This window comes from Corythoichthys intestinalis, chromosome 13, assembly GCF_030265065.1.
Source record: "Corythoichthys intestinalis isolate RoL2023-P3 chromosome 13, ASM3026506v1, whole genome shotgun sequence".
Classification (NCBI taxonomy): domain Eukaryota; kingdom Metazoa; phylum Chordata; class Actinopteri; order Syngnathiformes; family Syngnathidae; genus Corythoichthys; species Corythoichthys intestinalis.
The window spans coordinates 37,959,407-37,981,002 of NC_080407.1; the positions used below are offsets into that span (position 1 = coordinate 37,959,407).

Below are 21,596 nucleotides of genomic sequence, written 5' to 3' on the forward strand. Positions count from 1 at the left end.
TCTCTCCTGAATCCTGCAGAGAACCTGCTCCATGTCCAGACACCTGTGGGATTTAAAAAAAAAAAAAAAATCACGTTTACATATATAGCTTGTAGACAAATGTGACAACAGCACAAAAAAAGTACATATCATTACATTTTACTGAAGTACTTACTGTTAAGCCATTTAAAATGTGCCCGTCTTCTGAAGGAGTCTGGAGAACCAAGGTCTCTGATTCTGGAGCACACAAGCGCCAATGTGCATATAGACCCTACCCACCGACGTCACAAAATCACGTGCTCGCTGTATGGTTCCGCCCCCTTGTCCGTCATTTTGTGTCTGTATTATCAATGGTCTCAATTGATCGAGCAATTTATAATGCATTTCATGGAAGACCCGGTGCTTTCGGATGCCGTAAACTCACTTGATGCGTTGCATAAAAGGCGTTATGTGGAAAAGCTTCAGTTTATCCATTCGCCAGATCCATATTTGATGCCTAAATCGATGTTTTTCGACCCGCTGGCTTCGCCTGACATCTGCTATCCTAATATTTACAACTATCTTGTCCACACAAAATCAGCCTATTCTCACGAAAGTTTGAAAAACTTTAAGAGCTTGGAGGCTTATAAATACTTTGTTGCTGGTTGGGTGAAACAGGTCCTCGTACACGAAAATTCGGCAGGAATCTTGTGCTCGGAAGGTGAGTTACGAAATTTTCAATTCAAAATCTTTTGTTCTTGCTAACATCCACTGTCAAGTCTAATGTATTTCATGTCATTTGTCAATGGAGCTAGGGCTTTTAATGTTTATATGGTTTAGCGATAGCACTCACTACATACATACGTGTATGTTGTCGGCGATTAGCCTAGCAATGATCTTAATTGTGGTTGTCAGCCCAAAACCCTCTAAATATATATTAAATGCATCTTACCAGATATAAAATGACTACTACATAATCTGTGGTAATCGTTTGGAGCCCAGTTTTCTCGTCGAATTGCAGCAGCCCATCTCGCTCTCTTCTCTCCGGGTCTCTCGGAATCCGGTAGAACTTCAAGTCTCTCCGTCTTCTCCGTCTATCTTCTCTGTTATTGCAACCGACCGCCACACACGCCTTCACCATTTTGATTATTAATGTTAACGAGCAGAAAAACACGTCGTAAATAGGAGGAATGTACGTAACCGTAACAGGTAAACATGATGTGTTGACGGACAATTGGGCAGCACCAGTCAGGAGGAAGGAGTTGTGACGTCACGTGGGTAGGGTCTATAGCACGGTCACCTTCCCGAAGGACAACTTCTTCATGTATGTTGGCAGTCAAAACGTCTGGCAACTGTAAAAGATAGGTGAGCAGACAATGAAAAAGTATCAAATTTATTAAAAAACAAACGTTTAAAATGTAATTGGCTTCTCATGACAATTACTAAACTCCCTGTGCAATACTGCCTCATTGGGCCCTGCCTCTGATTATAATTACTAGTATAGCAGTTATGTTCTCAATTTAAATCAAGGGAAATTATGTCCAGGATTAGGCAGCTGTCAGTGTCATCCTCAACCTTTCAAAGAAGACATAATTTACACATGACATGCAGGTGAACGTTATGACCAGGTAAGCAATCAATTGCAGTGATGACCTTTCCCCTTATCAACACTGATTGATTATCTTGTAGTTTTCTTTTACCTGTCTGATTGAAGTTTAGTAAGATATAGAGGGGTTGCCTTTGGAACCCTGAAGACAGGCTGTAGAGTTCCCTGAAGGAGAGGGGACACTTTCTCTGTCCAGAAGGCAAATCTATGCCGATGCCTTTAAAAAGAAATGCAAATAAATCCATGCCCAATACCTCCCAATGTTCTTTGACCTAAGTGTCACAAAATGAAAAACAGACCACCAAAAAGGCTTTAAATATGTGACAATGTTTGATAATTTCTCAGAAATTAAAAATACAAATGTATTTACAATATTGCAACAATTCTGAAAAGCAGGATGGTCTAACACTGTAATGTCTGTTGAGAAGTGAAAACAATCCATTTGTGCTTCAATGTAAATCATTACATTAGATGAAATAAATTTCATGTAACACTTCTGATTTAACTTAGTTGCTCAATTAAGGCATTTACCCATTCATTGATGTCCTGAATCATTGTTGGCCGAGAGAAGCTAGAAATGGCTCTGTTGCGGGTGCCCTCGACGTCGCTCTCGTTCCCAGTACCAGAGTTATTGTGACACTCCATGAAGATAGTGCGCTTCCCCTTTGACTTGATGACCAGGCGCATATATTTTATTGGGGGGGTTATCTGTTGGACGAAAATTAAAAAAGCAAAGAGAATCTTAAAATGCAGCAGATTAAAATGACCACCACCTGAAAGAGATTAATAATAATAATTTAAAAAAATAAAACTCAGCTCTGGACCTTCTCCCACCTGAGATTCACAACAGTTTCTCTTATTTTTATTTTAACATTTCATATCTTTCTCATTTTCTACTTAAAAAACAAAAATAGAAAAAGTGCCTCTTTTTTCAATTATTTAAATATCTTTATAAATAGCTTATGGAGCTGCGTTTTTAAATGGCCAAAAATAGTCACTTGGCCTATAAAGGATAAAAAAACGTAGAGGCTCATATATTCATGACCCTCTTTTCAGACTTATAACACAAATTGCTAGTATAACATCAGTTTTACTTACCTTTAACAATGAAATCACGCACCATTTGTCGAACCTTAAGGCGCCCCACTTAAGTAGTTGGAAGCGTTCCGTCAACCAGGTACGTTAGAAGATGCTAGGTATCCACATTCATCTTCTCGGATCACTCGAAGTATCTATTTAGACAAATTCAAGCATTTCATGCCACTCTAAGAATTAAACTAACCACACAAGTTTGATGTATCCACTACTCGAGTCAAAGTTCGCAGGAACCTTTCGAAGATCGTGGCGTACACACACGCATAAAAAACCCTCAATGTCTGAGCCGAACGCATGATAGAGTTGTATCGGTCGCGAACGATTCGTTCTTTTAGAACGAATTGTTTGGGTGAACGAGACCGAACTAATCACCATCTGCACTGATTCGTTCTATGAAGTTGGTGCTTGTTCACTGCGTGGGAGGGCGTTGAGCAAGCAGCAGCGTCTTCTGACATCGCACACGGCCAATCAGACGCCAGCCTCATCGCGGGCAGGGGAGGGAGCGGAAACAGAATCAGGGCGTATGTCACTCACTTCCACGTGTGGCCAATAAGCAGCCAGCGTGCAGGCAGGGGGGCAAGACTGAGTTTTGTCACTTCCCGTTCAATGACTCGGTCCTCCGGCTCCTGACGTAGCTTGCTGCTAGCTTGACTTTCCAGTAATGACTATGCGGTGAACGAATCAAAAAATGAAAGGAAAGGACTTTGTCACATATTTGTTAACGTGGAGCCTATTAAATGCAGCTCAAAAAGACAAAAACACCACACAAATCTAGCGAGCATGGTTTAGTGTACTACTTTTCTCAACAGACTCGGGACTACCTATTACGACATACTATCAAATTTACAGTAATTTAAAACACGGGTAGCTACGAGGCAAGCAAAAGCTGAGCTGCGGTCGCGTGACGGCAATGAAGGGGGCAAAGAACTGTCACCATATGGAGGCTTCATGGCAGCGATATTTACCTCATATGTGCACAGAAAAAAATATATAGTATGATCACCATAATACTGATTTGCAATGAAACGGTATATACATGTCCATTTTTTCCAAGTGTTTTATTTTTTATTTTTTCGTGTAAGGTGTTGGTTGGTTTGACAAATTATGTCAATCCGTCCGTCATGTGCTACTCAAGCGCCCCAAAACAACGCACATGGACACGGGAGATGTCGCAATATGTCTACATTTTTCTTATCAGACTAATGAGAGTAGAAAGGCGATATCGTAAAGAGCAAACAATTATTTCTCGTCAGCATTTGACGATCTGAGATGCGGGGACGACAGGGGAGCTGACCGGATTATTTTATTTATTAATACCAGTGCAAAAATTCAATACGATCACCAGAATACTGATTTGCAATGAAACTGTATATACATGTCAATTTTTTCCGAGTGTTTTATTATTTTTTTTTCGTGTCAGAGCGTGTCGGTTGGTTTGACAAATTATGTCAATCCGTCCATCATGCGCTACTCAAGCGCCCCAAAACAACGCACGCGGACACGGGAGATGTCGCAATATGTCTACATTTTTTTTAACAGACTAATGAGGGTAGAAAGGCGACATCGTAAAGAGCAAGCAATCATTTCTCGTCAGCATTTGACGATCTGAGATGCGGGGACAACAGGGGAGTTGACCGGATTATTTTATTTATTAATACCAGTGCAAAAATTCAATACGATCATCTTAATACTGATTTGCAATTAAACTGGCAAATATCAAAATGTAGTATTGTCTTTATTTCAGAGCAGAACATTCGACAACTAGCTATTTACACTTATAGTTTTAACAATAGTGACTAAAAATAATAGTGATGAGCATAAAAACAAAAATACAACAGAGCGAGAGGTAAATATGATGTGTTGGTCGTTCCATATTTAGAAATTAAACTTTCGATTTATTTTTATTTTCGTGACAGCAAGCATGCTGCGTTGGCTGGTGGCAGCAGCATTGTAAATGTGATCTAGAACATGCTATAGAAAGTCCGTGCGCCCCCGACCCCTACTCCCCTCACAAAAGGAAAATGTTTAACCGTGTCCTAAATCGAAATGCAAGCACGAGCCATGACTTTGAGCCTATAGAACTAGGACAGACGACGCGGAAGTTCTCCCTCGCTTTTGCAGCAGCGGGAGGGAGGGAGACGAGGCTGTCTGTGAAAGCAGAATGATATTGCCTGTCACTCATTACTCGGTCAATGAGGAGCCTGTGTGCAAGAGAGAGGGAGGGACCAATAATGTCACTTCCCGTTCAGTTATCCTGCGAACTTGGCGAAGCGGTCTTTGGTGATTCGTTCGGCAACGTCACTTCCCGTTCACTAACCGAACGATTCATTTGGGCAGGGAGGGAGATGAGGGGGGCGAACAATTCGTTGAACGATTCGTTTGAACGAATCTTTTTACTGAACGATCCGGAATGGATTCATTTACTCAAGTGAACGACAGATCCCGTCACTAACGCATAAATCTATATCTCCCATAATCCCTCGGGAGAAAATGGCGTCGATCTGCGCGTGCGCAGTAGCAAACCGTCACAATTGATGCACCCGTCACGATCGGGTAATGACAAGCCCCATCACACAATCACACCGTAAAACTTCTTCTTCTTTTTGTTTATTGGCAGTTTACCCCTCGGTGCCGTGGGGCATTACCGCCACCTACTGGACCGACGGTTTGGCACGAGATCAGGCAGTTACAGACTAAAAGTAATCCCTCCTGACAGCCAGTGAAACACACCCAGAGTGTAGACAAAACCCAAGCCAAAAAATTGGATAAATGAAATACTAACAACCAAATTAAATACTAACGAATTACCCTCTGCCTATATCCTTTCCAACAGCCCTGTGTCCTTGAGAAACTTTATTAACCCTTTTTGAATATTGGCCCTTTTCATCTGTAGAACATTTCCCATCCCAAACGTCTCTCCTGCCTGGTCCAGCACCATTGTGAACCGATCCCTCTGCTCTCCATACTTCCCGCATACTATTAGAATGTGTTCAACCGTTTCACGCTCCCCACAGTGTTTACATTTCCCATCTTTGTGTTTTCCTATCCTATGCAACAAATCATTTAGCCCCGTGTGCCCTATCCTCATTCGACTCAACACCACCTCCTCCCTTCTGCTTCTCCCCAATCTCCTTCCCACACCCACCTGTGACTGTATTGAGAATAAATGTCTCCCCGTTTCTTGTGTTTCCCAATACCCTTGCCACCTCTTTTGTACGTAGCCCCCAATAATGGATTTCTCTTCCGCTCTACTCAGCACTACTTTCTACTTTCTATCCCCGGTACTCTCAGCGATTGCTTGGCCAGGATATCCACCACCTCATTACCCTCAATCCCCACGTGCGCCGGGACCAACACAAACTCCACCCTGAGCCCATCTTTCTGTGCTTCATACAGTAGCCTGTGCGACTCGAATGCTAAGTCAAGTCTACTGGACTTCATGGTTAAAATACTCGTGAGCGCCGACCAACTGTCTGAAGCAATCACTGCCAATTTTATCCCATTTGTTTGAACCCACCCAAGTGCCATTAAAATTGCTGTTACTTCCACTGCATAAACAAACAAGTGATCTGTACACCTCGTTTTAATGTCCACATTGTAACTCGGCACATGTACCGCCGCCCCAGTATGTCCAGTTTCAGGATCCTTTGACCCGTCCGTAAATATCAGAACGCTTTGCCCATACCTCTGTCCCAGATACTCCTCGGCCACCACACCCTGGTTTCCCCTCTCCCAGATCATTTCCTTGATCTCAAAATTTACCACTGGACATTGGTACTGTTTTGCCGAACTCCAACTGGCTAAGCCCTGCCAGTTCTGCCACTGCATTCCCCACCCCGCTGAAGGTCATCTTCTGTCGATTTATGTCTTCCCACCTGTCCATCAGCACTTTCTTTACTGGATGTGTGTCTCCATGGCCCCTTACGCTCACCCAATAAGCTAGCATAATTTTCAATCTTCTAAGTCTTAAAGGGAGCTCCCCCAATTCCACCTGTACTGCTGCGACTGGGGACGTTCTGAAAGCTCCACTGCATATTCTGAGACCGTGCGCTTGTTGCACCTCCAGCTTTCTGAGGTGGGAGTTCGCTGCCGAGGCATAAGCCACATACCCATAATCAATAGAAGACCTCATGATCGCCCGATATATGTTGAGCAAGGCAGTTCTCGCTGCTCCCCAATCCCTCCCTGACCGGCACCTCAATATGTTATTGACCTTTTTACATTTTTCCACCAATCTATCTATATGCTGTGCCCATGTAAGCTTTTCATCAAACCACATCCCTAAAAACCTCACGCTTTTTACCTGTTCAATTACTCGTCCGTACAATTTTAACACCACCTCCTTATGTCTCCCATAGAAGCATATGGCCTGCGTCTTCACAACCGAGAACCTAAACCCCCACCTGTCCGCCCACTCCTCAACCCTATTAATAGCCATTTGCATCTTCTTTTGAAGAAAGTCGCCATTTCGCCCTCTCACCCACAATACCCCACCATCGGCATACAATGCCCTCCCTACTCCTGGTCCAACATCATCAAATATATCATTAATCATAATATTAAATAAGGTTGGACTACAGACACTCCCTTGGGGAGTCCCATTGTCCACCTGGTACATCCCAGAAAAGTCTGCACCTACCCGCACTTCTATTTTTCTATTCAACATAAAACTCAATATCCAATTATACAATCTCCTCTTTACCCCCAATCTAGTCAATTTAATAAGAAGCCCCTCTATCCACAACATATCATATGCTTTTTCAATATCAAATAATAGAGCTATCACTATTTCCTTATTTACTCGGGCTCTACTAATCTCGGATTCTAGACATATTACATTATCCATCGTTCCTCTTCCTTTTTGGAACCCACTTTGACACTGAGTTAAACAGTTATCCCACTCCAGAGCGTGATTCAACCTTTGTACCACCATTCTCTCCATAGTTTTCCCCAATTGGGAGGTCAACGCTATAGGCCTGTAATTTTCCGGCCTCGTCGAATCCTTCCCTGGTTTTAGAATTGGAATCACCACTGCCTCCTTCCACTGTGCTGGTACCTCACCCGTTTCCCAGATTCTATTAAAAAGTTTTAGGACCACTCCCAACCCTTGGTCACTCATATGTGCCAACATATTATAACACACCGCATCCTTCCCCGGTGCTGTGTATTTGCGCTTCACGTTCGCTAATGTTTTCTTCAATTCACACAAGCCGAATGGCACATCGAAGTCCCCGTCTGTCACCGGCCTCCTGTTTTTAGTTCCCGGATACCGACTGAGAGTCTCCTCCCTACTCGCTTTGGCCCTACGTGTCAAATTCCCCATGCTGTGAATCCCAACAAACGTCTTAGCCAGCAATTCTGCCCTTTCAGCTCCCACCACCGCTTTGTCCCCCTCATGTAGTACTGTTGAAACGGTGCCCCCTTTAAGTCCATTCATTCGACGTATCATGCCCCACACTTCCGACAACTGTGTTTCCCTAACCAATTTTATCACAATAACCTCCCCAAAATGCACGTTTTGCCGCCCTTATGCGCCTTCGTACCACTGCTTGTTTCTGCTAATACTGACACAATGTCCCCATTGTGTGGTGCCGTTTGAGGAGCCTGAACGCTCTGTTCCTTTCCTTAATTGCTTGCCTACACTCATCATTCCACCACGGTACCCTCTTATTGTACGTACTCCCACGTGACCTAGGGATGGTATCCTGCGCCGCCTGCATTATGGCCCCTACCACTGCTTCATTACCGTATTTTTCGGACTATAAGTCACATTTTTTTTCATATTTTGGCTGGGGGTGCGACTTATACTCAGGAGCGACTTATGTGTGGAATTATTAACACATTATGATATAATTTCACGTTATTTTGGTGTTTTGCAGTGACACTGATGGTTTTGTAAAGTTGTTCGCATGTTCTTATGCTATAGTCTTCTGAATAACTCTTTATAGCTATGGCCACGTTCGCATTCTGCCTTTGGCAGTGTATGTTCAATTGTATTATTGACTTTTTTATCTTGAAATGGATGCATTTAGTTTGTGGCGCTTTCACTCCCACGTGAGGGCGCACTCGCACTTGTTTACGTGATACGCCAGAAGAAGACGGACAGCTACGTAGTAGTGACGGGATCTGTCGTTCACTTGAGTAAACGAATCTATTCCGGCTCGTTCAGTAAAAAGATTCGTTCAAACGAATCGTTCAACGAATCGTTCGCCCCCCTCATCTCCCTCCCCGCCCAAATGAATCGTTCGGTTAGTGAACGGGAAGTGACGTTGCCGAACGAATCACCAAAGACCGCTTCGCAGTATAACTGAACGGGAAGTGACATTCTTGGTCCCTCCCTCTCTCTTGCACACAGGCTCCTCATTGACCGCTCGTCGTAGTTTCAGTATTGAGTGACAGGCAATATCATTCTGCTTTCACAGACAGCCTCGTCTCCCTCCCGCTGCTGCAAAAGCGAGGGAGAACTTCCCCGCGTCGTCTGTCCTAGTTCTATGGGCTCAAAGTCATGGCTCGTGCTTGCATTTCGTTTGAGGACACAGTTAAACATTTTCCTTTTGTGGGGGGAGCGGGGGTTGGGGTCGGGGGCGCACGGATTTTCTTTAGCATGTTCTTGATCACATTTACAATGCTGCTGTTACCAGCCAACGCAGCATGCTTGCTGTCACGAAAATAAAAATAAATCGAAAGTTTAATTTCTAAATATGGAACGACCAACACATCATATTTACCTCTTGCTCTGTTGTATTTTTGTTTTTATGCTCATCACTATTATTTTTAGTTACTATTGTTAAAACTATAAGTGTAAATAGCTAGTTGTCGAATGTGCTGCTCTGAAATAAAGACAATACTACATTTTGATATTTGACAGTTTAATTGCAAATCAGTATTAAGATGATTGTATTGAATTTTTGCACTGGTATTAATAAATAAAATAATCCGGTCAACTCCCCTGTCGTATGGAGGACCAAAGCTGCCAAAATTCAAAATACAAATAAAAATAAATCAACCAATAAAAAGCAAAATAAAAACGAAAATGAATACAAAAATAAGAAATATGATACAAAAATTAAATATAAATACAAAAATAAATTTGGAAATAAGTAGCTAATTAAATAAAAGTAGAAATAAAAATGAATATATATACAAAAATAAGAAATTACATTAAAAATGTAAGAATAAATACAAAAATAAATGTGGAAATAAATACAAAAATAAATATACTGATTGAAATAAATGTCAATCAATAAATAAAAACGCTTTGCCATATATTTACTTATTTCATTGTCATTGCCAACGTTCAAGTGGAAATGTTATTCAAATGAGGGGGCGGTACTACATGTGTTGAACTATTCACCCAATGGTCGATCGACATGCCAGTTCAGTGATCCTCTCGATCGACGAAGTAATGTCTGCCTTCCTGCTGCTTGCTTGCTTCGTAAATTAATGGGACGAGACGAGAAGGTCGGAATCCAAGCGGCTACGGGATGCTGGCAATCGGTTGGATGAGGACAAGGTACGTATTAAATTGATAATTTGGTGTGTGTTTTTTTAAAAAACTTTTTACTTAAGTCCAGTTGAGGTATGTTGAATCTATATAATCTTCCATAAGCTAATACCTTGCGTTGGGTCTCAGGAAGGGGAGGCAAGGCGGGACATGGATAAAGCTGCTAACAACATTAAACTCACAATTCAATTCAATTCAATTCAATTTTATTTGTAAGGAATAGTTTAGCGTTAGCGCAATTTAGTGAAGCAAAATTCACACATTCAAGTTCGTGTGGTGCTCCGCGAGACTGTTTGCACCGGCTGGTATCTCGTTTAATGCTTTCATAGCTAATCTAGTATACCATTTTGCCGTTGTCATCTATTTTCTTCTAGATACTTCTGAGGAAGGTTGGGGTGTCGTTCCTCAACAATAAGACATCTCTCGTCCTCACTTATCTACGTGCTTTTTTTTTTTTTTTTTTTACCCTAAAGCTCCCCGAAGACGCAATAAATTTACATTTCAGGGAATGCTGATGGTGAGCAGTTGGCCAGTATTAGGGGAAAAAGTTACTGACCTTAAGTGGCTCATGTTGGTGTCCAGTGGACAATTTTTTTGATGAACGAGTTAGTTGTGCTGGAAGTCCTTTTTTGTACATCAATTGCCTGTTTATCATTTGTATTGTATTACACTGGTCATCAATAAAATATTACTTTGCAGAAAAACAATCATTGCCTTTATTATTTCTTCACATTATTGAGGTACTGTCACATCAACGACAACCAACATTCTATGCTGTCATTTAAAACAAGTCCAAATATTTGACGCAGGATGGATAGTCTCGTTGTAGACATTCAATACATTAGAAAATTCTGACATCTGCTGAATTTCTTCAGAAGTGGAGGCCTGTCGCAGCTGCACTTCTGGGACTGACATCGACATGGGGGTGATGACCATGTGGACAATCACATAAAACTGCAAATATGTAATTTAAAGTTGAACCAACTAGTCCTAAAATATAACTAAACATGTACACATCGTATATGGCAAATTTAGTTATTGATTAGCCTCATCTGTATGTGCCTAGCCCTAGACTGTGAAAGTGTTCGCATTTATATAATTTAACTTTTTTGGTCAGGGATATTTCATGCTTTGTTTTTTTTTTTTAATGTTACGTTTTTGATTAGAAATGTGCACTTTACATTATCCCTTTTGAAGTTGAACTTGTTAAGCCATTTTCAAAGAGCCAACAAGCAAAGAGGGCGTGCCACACCTCATAATTTGATTTTGATGGGTAAAATTTCATCCAATCATCTCCCAGAAGTGGCAACTAAAACTATACCAACATTTCTGCAATAACAGACAATGTGTTGCAGGGCCCAGAATTTTTTTTTCTTAATTCTGAGACATAAAATTTTAGGGTTTCTTATTTTTGCAAGCCATAAACATCAACATTTAACTCATTGGCTGCCATTGACAGCGCTTGACATCCAATCAATTTTTGACTGGGAGAGGCTGGCAGCGAAAGCACTCCAAATCTAAATGAATTAGATTCCTAGCGCGTAATAAATTTTTGTACTTCCTTCCGAGTCCCCCAATATAGAGCTTTAATTTCTGACTTTATGGTTGCCTTTGACTGTTGGGGGCTGGCACAGAATATCATCTACGGCGAACAGTTTGTAGTTGTAGTGTGCGGACAATTCCCGGTGGATCCAGACGTGGCATGGATTCTTGCACACGAAGTCCTCCATGAAAAAACAGGAAAACAAGTTGCAATTTAAAAAGTTGCATTGCATAAAAGCTGAAGAAGTAATTTTTAGTGTTTAAACAGGACTTGAAATAACAAAATGGTTTAACCCTGATGGCAAAGTCATGATTCGGCTTTTTTTTTTTTTTTTTAACACAAATATTTCCTCTTGACACTTCATTTGAATGAATGAAACTATAGTCCAAGTCAAATTATTAATGACATTCACTTACTCTGAACCTTTGTACGTCGGAACCTGAGACGTCCTTGCATCATTCTGAACCCAGAATTTGGATGAGATCCTGGGATCCCTGTAATCACTCAGCATCCAACGTTGCGATGTCAGTGGAATTATTCAAGTCAGAGACTCTAAAAACAATGTTATGGTGAGCAGGAATATCATTTGCTTTCATGAGAACTTAGTTGTAACTTCTGCTAAGCTACACTGGAGCAGTTACAAGTAGCTTTGATACCAGTAGCAGTCAGATATATATAGAGAGTGCAGCATGCCATACGAATAACCAAGTTTTCATTTTAAAATATGCCACTGTCATACAAACTCACCTTATACCATGCTTTGACATTCGGCGGTGGATAATGCATATTCTCTCACTTCTCACCAAGTAGGACTACTAAATTATGGGGCGCCGTTTGTAAAGGAGCACATGCTGAAAATTACGACAACATTTTCTCATATTTAGCGCCACACAGTGTTTAAAATGTGGTGTGAAATTTTTTGTCACTTTTTTTTTTTGCACATTTACAACATTATTTACAAATAAATATTTAAGTTGCTAAACAATCAGTATTGTACCTGAATGTTGAAATCCAGAACTAAATGTTTATTTATATCTTAAATGTAAATATTAAATTCATATCCTCCCCTCCCCTCACACCCCCATTATGGTGCTGGGTGATGGCTGCCAGTCGGGAACCTGGCAGCCACAGTAATAGGGTGGTAGGTGGGTCCCACACTTTTTCTATATGGCGTGGCTCCCGGGGTGTGGCCTCCCCTCTGCCTCGGCTGCCGGCCGCGGGAGTGGGTTGGGGGGTCGGGTCTCCGATCTTGCGTCGCCCCATGGCAGTCCCTGGGCGTTCTCCTGCCTCCGCCTTCCCCTCTCTTCTCTGGCTGGGCGTCCGCCCTGCGCTCCGTCGCGGGTCGCTGGCTGGGCGCCGGTGTATCAGCGGGGTGTCGCCTGCACCGGCGGGGGGCCCTGCCTTGCCTGGGGCTTGGTGGGCCGCTGGGGGTCCCGTGGTGTGCCGTGCCGGTTGGGGGGCTGTGGCTGTGGCTCGTGGCCCGGGTGGGCGGGCGGGGGTGGGTGTAGGCGTGGGGTTGGTGATGCGTCCCCTCCTGCCATCCCTGAAGGCTGGTTGATGGGCGCGCGGGTGGCCCAGGGGACCACCCTGGGTCCCGGGGGGGGGGGGGGACGGTGGCTCCTTTGCTGGGCGGTTGGAGGAGGGATGGGCTGCGCGTGGCCCCCCCACCCCCCCGGGCTGGCTGGGTGTGGGCCGTGGCCCTGGGTTGGTGCCCGCGCGGTCTCTCCGCCCGTCTGCGTGGCTGTCGCGCGCCCGGTGGGGCTTGCGTGCTGCTGGATGTGGTAGGGCATGCTCGGGTTGGGGGTTCCGGTGCCGGGATTGGCGATGCGGCGGCGTAGGGTTGGTCGCCAACGGGCTTACACTCATAAGAGATTCACACGATTACTGGGTTCTAGATCACAGAACTGATTTGTGTACACTCTACCCCTTTCAATCACTTAGCTTATAGTCTTATAGACACCCCTACCCCCATTCTCCTCTTTCACTGGCCAATAGGCCCCCACATGGTGTAAACCGGAAATACATCTCGCTGACGATAGCACCAGCATATTAGTAACTAGTTTAGATGTTCAATGTATTTCTTGTTGTTGTTTGTGTATGTGTTTCATTTCTTTCTTCTCTTGTATTTCTTTTCTTCTGTCCCCCCATAATCCCTTCCTGTTCGCTGCTTTGTCATAATAAAAAGGTATTTTGAATGATCACAATGGGAGTATGTCAGACTCTCAATGTGAAACATTAAAACTGTTCAGAATCCGGGCACTTAGACTTCCATTCTCTGTGTCAAACAGCTGAACAGGACAGGTTTAAAAAAAAAAAAAAAAAAAAAAATTCATATCCTAAATATTACATTTATATCCTAAATTTATATGTTAAATCCAAACTTCATATTTATATATTAAATCTAAATGTTAAATTTATATCCTAAATTTATATGTTAAATCCAAACTTTACATTTATATATTAAATCTAAATTTTAAATCTAAATCTTAAATTATATCCTAAATTTAATATTTTAAATCTAAATCTTAAATTATATCCTAAATGTAAATATTAAATTTATATACTAAATGCTAAATTTAAATGTTAAATCTGAAAAAGGGTGAAACTAAATATTTAGCTTAATATGCAAATTCACACGACTGGACACCGGAAGTAACAAAATAAAAGCTTGGAGCAGCTCAGACTGTTTGTTCACGTTGCTTGAAAATGAATAAAGCCTACTGAACGGTGGCGTTCGCCTCTTGGACATGAGTCATTGTGATAATAACAATGTCTAGGTTAAATACACATTTAGGAGAAACTATTTAAAGAGTATTTTGTGCTTTTCGTGTCACTTTTACGTCCATGAGCCCAGTAAAGTTACTAAGAATAGCCACCAGGGGTCTCTGTTGGACTGGACCGTAGCTCAAGGTTGACCTTTCTCACTTCATTCATTCATTCATTTCTACTGCAAAAATCCCGCGTTTCTCACAGTCGGCGAAGGTGGGTTGAAAGAAAATATGTCGGGCGAGTCAAGTTTAGCAGAGACTATCGGTCAAGCCATTCTCACAGCAATACAAAATTTTCCCACAGCTACAGCGTCGGCGACAGCGGCTTCCACTTCACGATCCAATTCGGTAAGTTAAGTGTATTGTGACTGTTCTCTAAATCGCATTTATTACTGTTGGATTCTCAGCTATGCTAATTTACCAGAACTAGCTAACAGGCGCCAGGACCGACTTGCTACAAGTGTCAATGCAATCCACAAGTAGATCCTTTCCCGCTATCATATTAGCAGTCAAACTAAGAATGGCAAAGATGATGCGGGTTCATTTTAACGTGTGCAAAACCTACAAATCAAATAAAGTTTATTTTCAATTTGTGACAAAATGTTGTGGTCGACGCATTTAAAGAATAAAAACATTTTTCTTTGTTTTTTATTTTTTCATACATTAATTCATCTAATGAACCGCTTATCCTCTTCAATTACAGTAACTGCGCCAAATCAAAATTTGGCCTAGTGCGCATGCGCAAATTGTGACGGTGATGGAGTTCTCCGGTAGAAAAAGGACTTGATGGGGCATTCATGTGGGCACTGCTCATGAAATAATAGAATAATAGAAATAGAATCGTGTAAGCATTGGTCTGTGTAAATTGTCAACATCTGTCCCTTTCTCTCCCTGGACTTTCTGTTGTACTTGTTCATCTTTGTTTTATCAGCCCTGTACATCTAGAGGAAGATGAGGCTCTTGAAGAGGCAATTCAACTTAGTCTACTAGAAGAGTCTGATGGACCTTCTAATATTTTAAAGTATGAGTTACAAGCATTTTGGTAAATATCTTGAAGGTAATGGAGTAACTGCACAAATATCTTTGTCTATCAATTGTCCTTTTAATATAGGTCATCAGAAATGTTGAGCAAGGAAGAAATCACAGGCCTTCTTAAAGCTTACAGTGAGAGAGTTATTACACCAAGGCAAAGGTTATTACAACAAGGCAAATCTATATCAGTCGAGCTAATGTTTGGAGCACAGCCTTGCGTGCCTTCAAGAGATCCAGTTTTGCAAAGAGGTGTGAAATGCTCCATGTCACATTTGCAAGCGATGAACATAATGGTGAGGAAGACGCGGCTGACCTTGGGGGTCCCAGGCGGGAATTTTTCCGCTTACTTGTGAAAGCTGTCTTACAGGACAGTGGAGCTTTTGAAGGTATATGTGTATATATAGACTATGTGTCCATAAATATTTATTTGGAAATGTCAGAAAACATATAATACAAAATGCAATGTTAATAGATGGAATCTTTTAGGCACACCGAATGGATGCGCACCTAGACTGAACATTATCCACTTGCAAAATGGATTGTATCGAACCATTGGCACGATGATGACTACAGTAATAGTGCAAGGGGGTGAACCACATGCATTCCTCTCTCCATATGTAGTGGACTACATTGTGTCTGGGGACATCTTTCAAGTTAATGTGACACCTGAGGATTTAGGTGACGCAGGTATAAGAGAGAACCTCAAGAAGGTAATGTGCAATATTCTGGAATGAAAACTATACACACATATACAGTGTATGTATGTGTGTATATATATATATATATATATGTGTGTGTGTGTGTATGTGTATATATTTATAGAGTGTATGTATACAGCAAGGCAAATAAGTTCGCTGCTTTCTCCTAATAAGAGGTACATTGAATGATCACAATGGATGTATGTCATACTCCTAAGTGATACATTAAAACTGTTCAGATTAATCCAACACGCAGATCTCCATTCTCCGTGTCAATCAGTGAACAGGACAGATTAGAAAGAAAAAATATATAGTTATTACATTTGAAGGATTAAAACGAATTATTAAAATATATACATACACAAATGTTTTTTTAATGATACTTTTTGAAAGAAAAAAGTGAAAAAACATGTCTTTTATGTACAGTGGGGTCAACATGGGTGAACCTCAACCATGAGAGACAGAATGTGGGAAAAAAACCAGAAAATTACATTGTTTGATTTTTAAAGAATTTATTTGCAAATCATGGTGGAATATAAGTATTTGGTCTATACCAAAAGTTCATCTCAATACTTTGTTATGTATCCTTTGTTGGCAATAACGGAGGGCACACATTTTCTGTAACTCTTCACAAGCTATTCACACACTGTTGCTGGTATTTTGGCCCATTCCTCCATGCACATCTCCTCTAGAGCAGTGATGTTTCGGGGCTGTTGCTGGGCAACACTTGACTTTCAACTGCCTCCACAGATTTTCTATGGGGTTGAGATCTGGAGACTGGCTAGTCCACTCCAAGACCTTGAAATGTTTCTTACGAAGCCACTCCTTTTTTGCCCTGGCTGTATGTTTGTGATCATTGTCATGCTGAAAGACACAGCCGCGTCTCATCTTCAATGCCCTTGCTGATGGAAGGAGATTTTCACTTGAAATCTCTCGATACATGGCCCCATTCATTCTTTCCTTTACACAGATCAGTCGTCCGGGTCCCTTTGCAGAAAAACAGCCCCAAAGCATGATGTTTCCACCCCCATGTTTCACAGTGGGTATGGTGCAATTCAGTATTCTTTCTCGACCAAACAGGAGAACCTGTGTTTCTACCAAAAAGTTCTATTTTTTTTCATCTGACCATAACACATTCTCCCAGTCCTCTTCTGGATCATCCAAATACTGTCTAGCGAACCGCAGACGGGCCTAGACGTGTACTTTCTTCAGCAGGGGGACACGTCTGGCAGTGCAGGATTTGAGTCCCTTGCGGCGCATTGTGTTACTGACAGTAGCCTTTGTTACTTTGGTTCTAGCTCTCTGTAGGTCATTCACTAGGTCCCCCCGTGTGGTTCTGGGATTTTTGCTCACCGTTCTTGTTATCATTGTGACGCCACGGGGTGAAGTGGGAGTTGAAAATCCGTGTTGCACAACAACAGCCCAAAAACATCACCGCTCGAGAGGAGATCTGCATGGAGGAGTGGACCAAAATACCAGTAACAGTGTGTGAAAAGCTTGTGAAGAGTTACAGAAAACGTTTGGCCGCCGTTATTGCCAACAAGGGGTACATAACAAAGTATTGAGATGAACTTTTGGTATTGACCAAATACTTATTTTCCACCATGATTTGCAAATAAACTCTTTTAAAATCAAACAATGTGATTTTCTGTGGGGTTTTTTTCCACATTCTGTCTGTCATGGTTGAGGTTTACACATGTTGAGAATTACAGTCCTCTCTAATATATTCAAGTGGGAGAACTTGCACAATTAGCGGTTGACTAAATACTTATTTGCCCCACTGTATATGTGTGTCTAGTGGATTGTGGCATATCGCTATTGTGAAATAAAATGGTCCATATTGAGATAAAATATTTTTTTCCATATCCCACATCACTAGTTGTTCATTTTTTCATTGTCACTAGTAGTTCGTTTTTTCACTATTCCACAGAAACACAGATAATCCTAGCTCTGTGAAAGGCATTATTATTATATATATATTTTTTAATTTCCCCTATTTACCAAAAAATACCATTCCAATGGTTTCTTGTCATAGGCAAGTATCTCTTAAGTGAAATTTGAGAAAGTAAGATTTTAAAGATTTGATCTGTACTGTTTAGGTTCAAAATGCAACTCTGCCAAATGATTTGGAGAGTGCAATCAGCTCCTGTGACTCATGGCGATACCAAGTTGAGGGTCTTCCACTCACTGTCACCATGGCCAACAGAGATCTTTTTGTGACAAACGCCATTCTTTACCATACTGTTCTGCAACGGCAGAGCTGTCTTGACCAGCTTATTGATGGCTTGCACCACTATGGCGTAAGATTTACAATTGTGTATCATTTCGGGGATACGCTGTTAAAATATATTCATTAAGAGTCATTTACTCATAACTTTTTTTAAACTTCCTTTTGCGTTTACCTGCAGGTTTTATCACTACTGAGAGAGACCCCCAGCTTGCGTGTGCTTTTTGACAGACCTAAAGAGGGCAAAGTACTAGCTGCTGATTCAGTCGCTGGGATTCTGAAACCAAGTTATTCTGTCCTTGGAAGCAACAAAAGATCTTTAGAGGAGATGATGGTCATAAAATTTCGGGATTTTCTCCTCTGTGTTGAAAGTAAGTATAATCCAGAAAAAAATGGACTCATTTTATTTTTCAAGCACAACCACTGTAATTCTAATTTCTTGAAAGTGTAAAAGTATTTTTCAACAAATTACCGACACAAAAGTCAATGACTACCTCAGTTCAGTCTTTTTTAAACTTTAGTACAATATTTATTGTGTCCAAATAACCAATGGCTTCCCTTTGCTGTTAGATGGACAGCTGAAAGAGACATATGGAGAGAGGATTTTAACGAAGGATGAGGAGGCATTCCTGAAGACATTGAGTCCTGCTCACATCCTGGCATTTGCAACGGGAAGCAGCAGAGTCCCAGCAACTGGTTTTCATCCAACACCTAAATTAGTATTTGTTCATGATGACAACAAGCATCTTCCGATTGCACACACATGTTCAAATGAGCTCCTACTTTTTGTGAACTCAAAAACCACAGCTGATGATGATGAATTCAACAACTATTTTCTAGTAGCACTAATGAATGGATCAGTCTTTAGCACAATTTAAACAAATTTCAGGTATACTTTTGTTTTCTGATACATTGCACCAATACTGTATTTTTGGTTTTGTATGTGGAAAAACCATGTTAGGATATGACTCCATATATTTAGATTAACGGAGGAATTGTGTTTGGGCAGAAAGCTAGTCCACCTCCTAAAGGTCATCACTAAAATAATCGCAAAGATAAAAACTTTTTTTTCTTAAAAAAAAAAAAAAAAAAAAAAAGCAATCTTTTCAGAGATACATGATTAATGATAATATGACATATGTTTGAAATGTTCAGAAAGAATACTGACAGGACTTCACAGACTAGTTTTTATTTTTACACGATTCCATGTTAAGATCACACATTGACAAGTTTGTTGAAAATGAACTGTTGTGCTCTCTGAAACAGTGTTATGCCATTGTTGTTGTCATCTTGAAGAGGATGAATGGCATCGTTCAGCTCATTAAAATCTCTGGCATTCAATGGAGTGAATCCTGTTTGAGAGTTTGGTGCAGAGCTAAACAGTTCTGGGATTTGAAGATGAGGCAAATCACTGTCCAGCACAAACAGCTGAAGTGGTGTTCTGTTTCCTTCAACGGAGATTGAATGATTGTTATATCCAGATTTGAATTCTTCCAAAGTGCGGTTGATTCTGGGTATAAAGACATAATGGAGACAAAATATGTCTGTTTCATTGTCTACATTTAGGATACCCAGGGATTCCATTTCATAAAAAATGGGTGCATAAATGTGGCTACAGTTTTTATTCAAGTCTCGATTAAAACGCTCAATCCTTTGATTGTGTACAGAACTTCCTGTAAAAACAGAGCCTTCACCCCTGCTTGCATGCATGTCCGCCCAAATTTGAGCATTCTCCCCTCCGTGATCAGTTCTAATATGTAGTGGTCTGCCAAACTGTTCAACAGCTGTATTAAAAAGATTTCTCACAGTTTCAGCACGATTATTGTTGGAACAGTGAAGAAAAATCAACATCCTACTGTAGCCATCTATTGCACCGTGAACGACCAATTTCCACCGAATCAACTTATGATTTCCGTCTATATGCCATATAAAATTTGGATGTGGGACAGAGTATACTCTTCGGACTATTGCTGTTCTTCTCCTGCTTAGGACCCCAATTGGGTCAATCCGTCGCAGTGAATCTCTTACACGTTTTCTCTGAACCACAATGTTTTTGGAGCGGAGGTGTCCCATAAGCATCACTTCTCCAACATTTGGGTGTTGAGTTTTTATTTGGGACACTTCACGATCCAAGTGTTCATCACTGATGCTTTTAAATTTGGACGGTGTGATATTGAAGTCTTGCAGTAACTTATAGAAAGTTGGCCTTGAGATGGAAAGAATAGATGCTGCTTCTGTGAAGGTGGTTTTCAGTTAAAGAACATGTTCAAGCTCCTCTTTGGAGATCTGATGTCTTCCTTCATTCTAGAACACAGCAAAGAATATGACATTCAGCATGTTTTATAACAAAAAAAAGGTTAAATGCGTGCCCTAAATAGCATTCATCCATCTTCAGAACCGCTCTCATGAGGGTTGCGGAGGTGCTGGAGTCTATCCTAGCTACGTTCGGGAAGGAAGTGGTGTACACGCTGAACTGGTTGTCAGCCAATCGCAGGGAACATATCGACAAACATCCATTCACACACACTCACACTTACGGACAATTCAGAGTTATCAATCAGTCTGCTTTGCAATTGGCTGGCAAGCAGTTCAGGGTGTACCCCGCTTACTGCCCGGAGAGACCTGCGATAGGCTCCAGCATCCCCCGTGAGGATAAGCGGGTCAGATGATGAATAAATCAGTCTATCATGCTGGTTTCTGTGATGTGACAAGAACCCAGAGTACCCAAAGAAACCTCACATAGGCACTGGGGAGAACATGCAACCACACTTTCATCATGCTTCTCAGACTAGTGACTATTTTCGGTAATTTGAAAAAACCTACATTTTATATATATTTTTTGAATTACTAACCCTTTACGAATCCCTCATTGAACTTACTGGCTGCCACTGACATTGCTTGAAATTCAATTAATTTTGGATTGGAGTCCAAATGGATTTGATATTTAGCACTGTCAATGGAATTGAAACACGAGCTGCCTCATATGAACTCGGCGTCTATTTTTATTTATTGCATGTAAAGAGTTATTAATAAAAAATCATTTTAAGTGTAATATTAGTTTTTGCTCCAGATGTATATTTTGAATCGAAAAAAAAATTGGAAAAAATATATTATTTATAATATATATTATAATATATTATATAACTTGTTATAAATAGAAAACAA

At 41.1% G+C, this 21,596-nt stretch overlaps 2 protein-coding genes and 2 long non-coding RNA genes across 8 annotated transcripts in view; 2 read left to right on the forward strand and 2 right to left on the reverse strand.

Moving 5' to 3' along the window:
* Positions 1–21,596, forward strand: part of LOC130929087 (zinc finger protein ZFP2-like) — a 60,107-nt gene that overhangs the window by 4,207 nt on the left and 34,304 nt on the right. The gene's annotated exons all lie outside the window — the stretch shown is intronic.
* On the reverse strand, positions 1,659–2,925 carry LOC130929122 (uncharacterized). Its single transcript, XR_009066819.1, has 3 exons — positions 2,663–2,925; positions 2,096–2,272; positions 1,659–1,781 (listed from the first exon to the last, which is right to left on the reverse strand). It is a non-coding gene; the product is annotated as an uncharacterized LOC130929122 (long non-coding RNA).
* LOC130929117 (uncharacterized) lies at positions 11,771–12,526 on the reverse strand. Its single transcript, XR_009066814.1, has 3 exons — positions 12,454–12,526; positions 12,123–12,200; positions 11,771–11,887 (listed from the first exon to the last, which is right to left on the reverse strand). It is a non-coding gene; the product is annotated as an uncharacterized LOC130929117 (long non-coding RNA).
* LOC130929111 (uncharacterized) lies at positions 18,190–19,349 on the forward strand. Its single transcript, XM_057856062.1, has 3 exons — positions 18,190–18,504; positions 18,613–18,802; positions 19,002–19,349. Exons 1-3 carry the CDS (start codon positions 18,400–18,402, stop codon positions 19,307–19,309), a joined length of 603 nt encoding a protein of 200 aa, XP_057712045.1. The 5' UTR covers positions 18,190–18,399; the 3' UTR covers positions 19,310–19,349.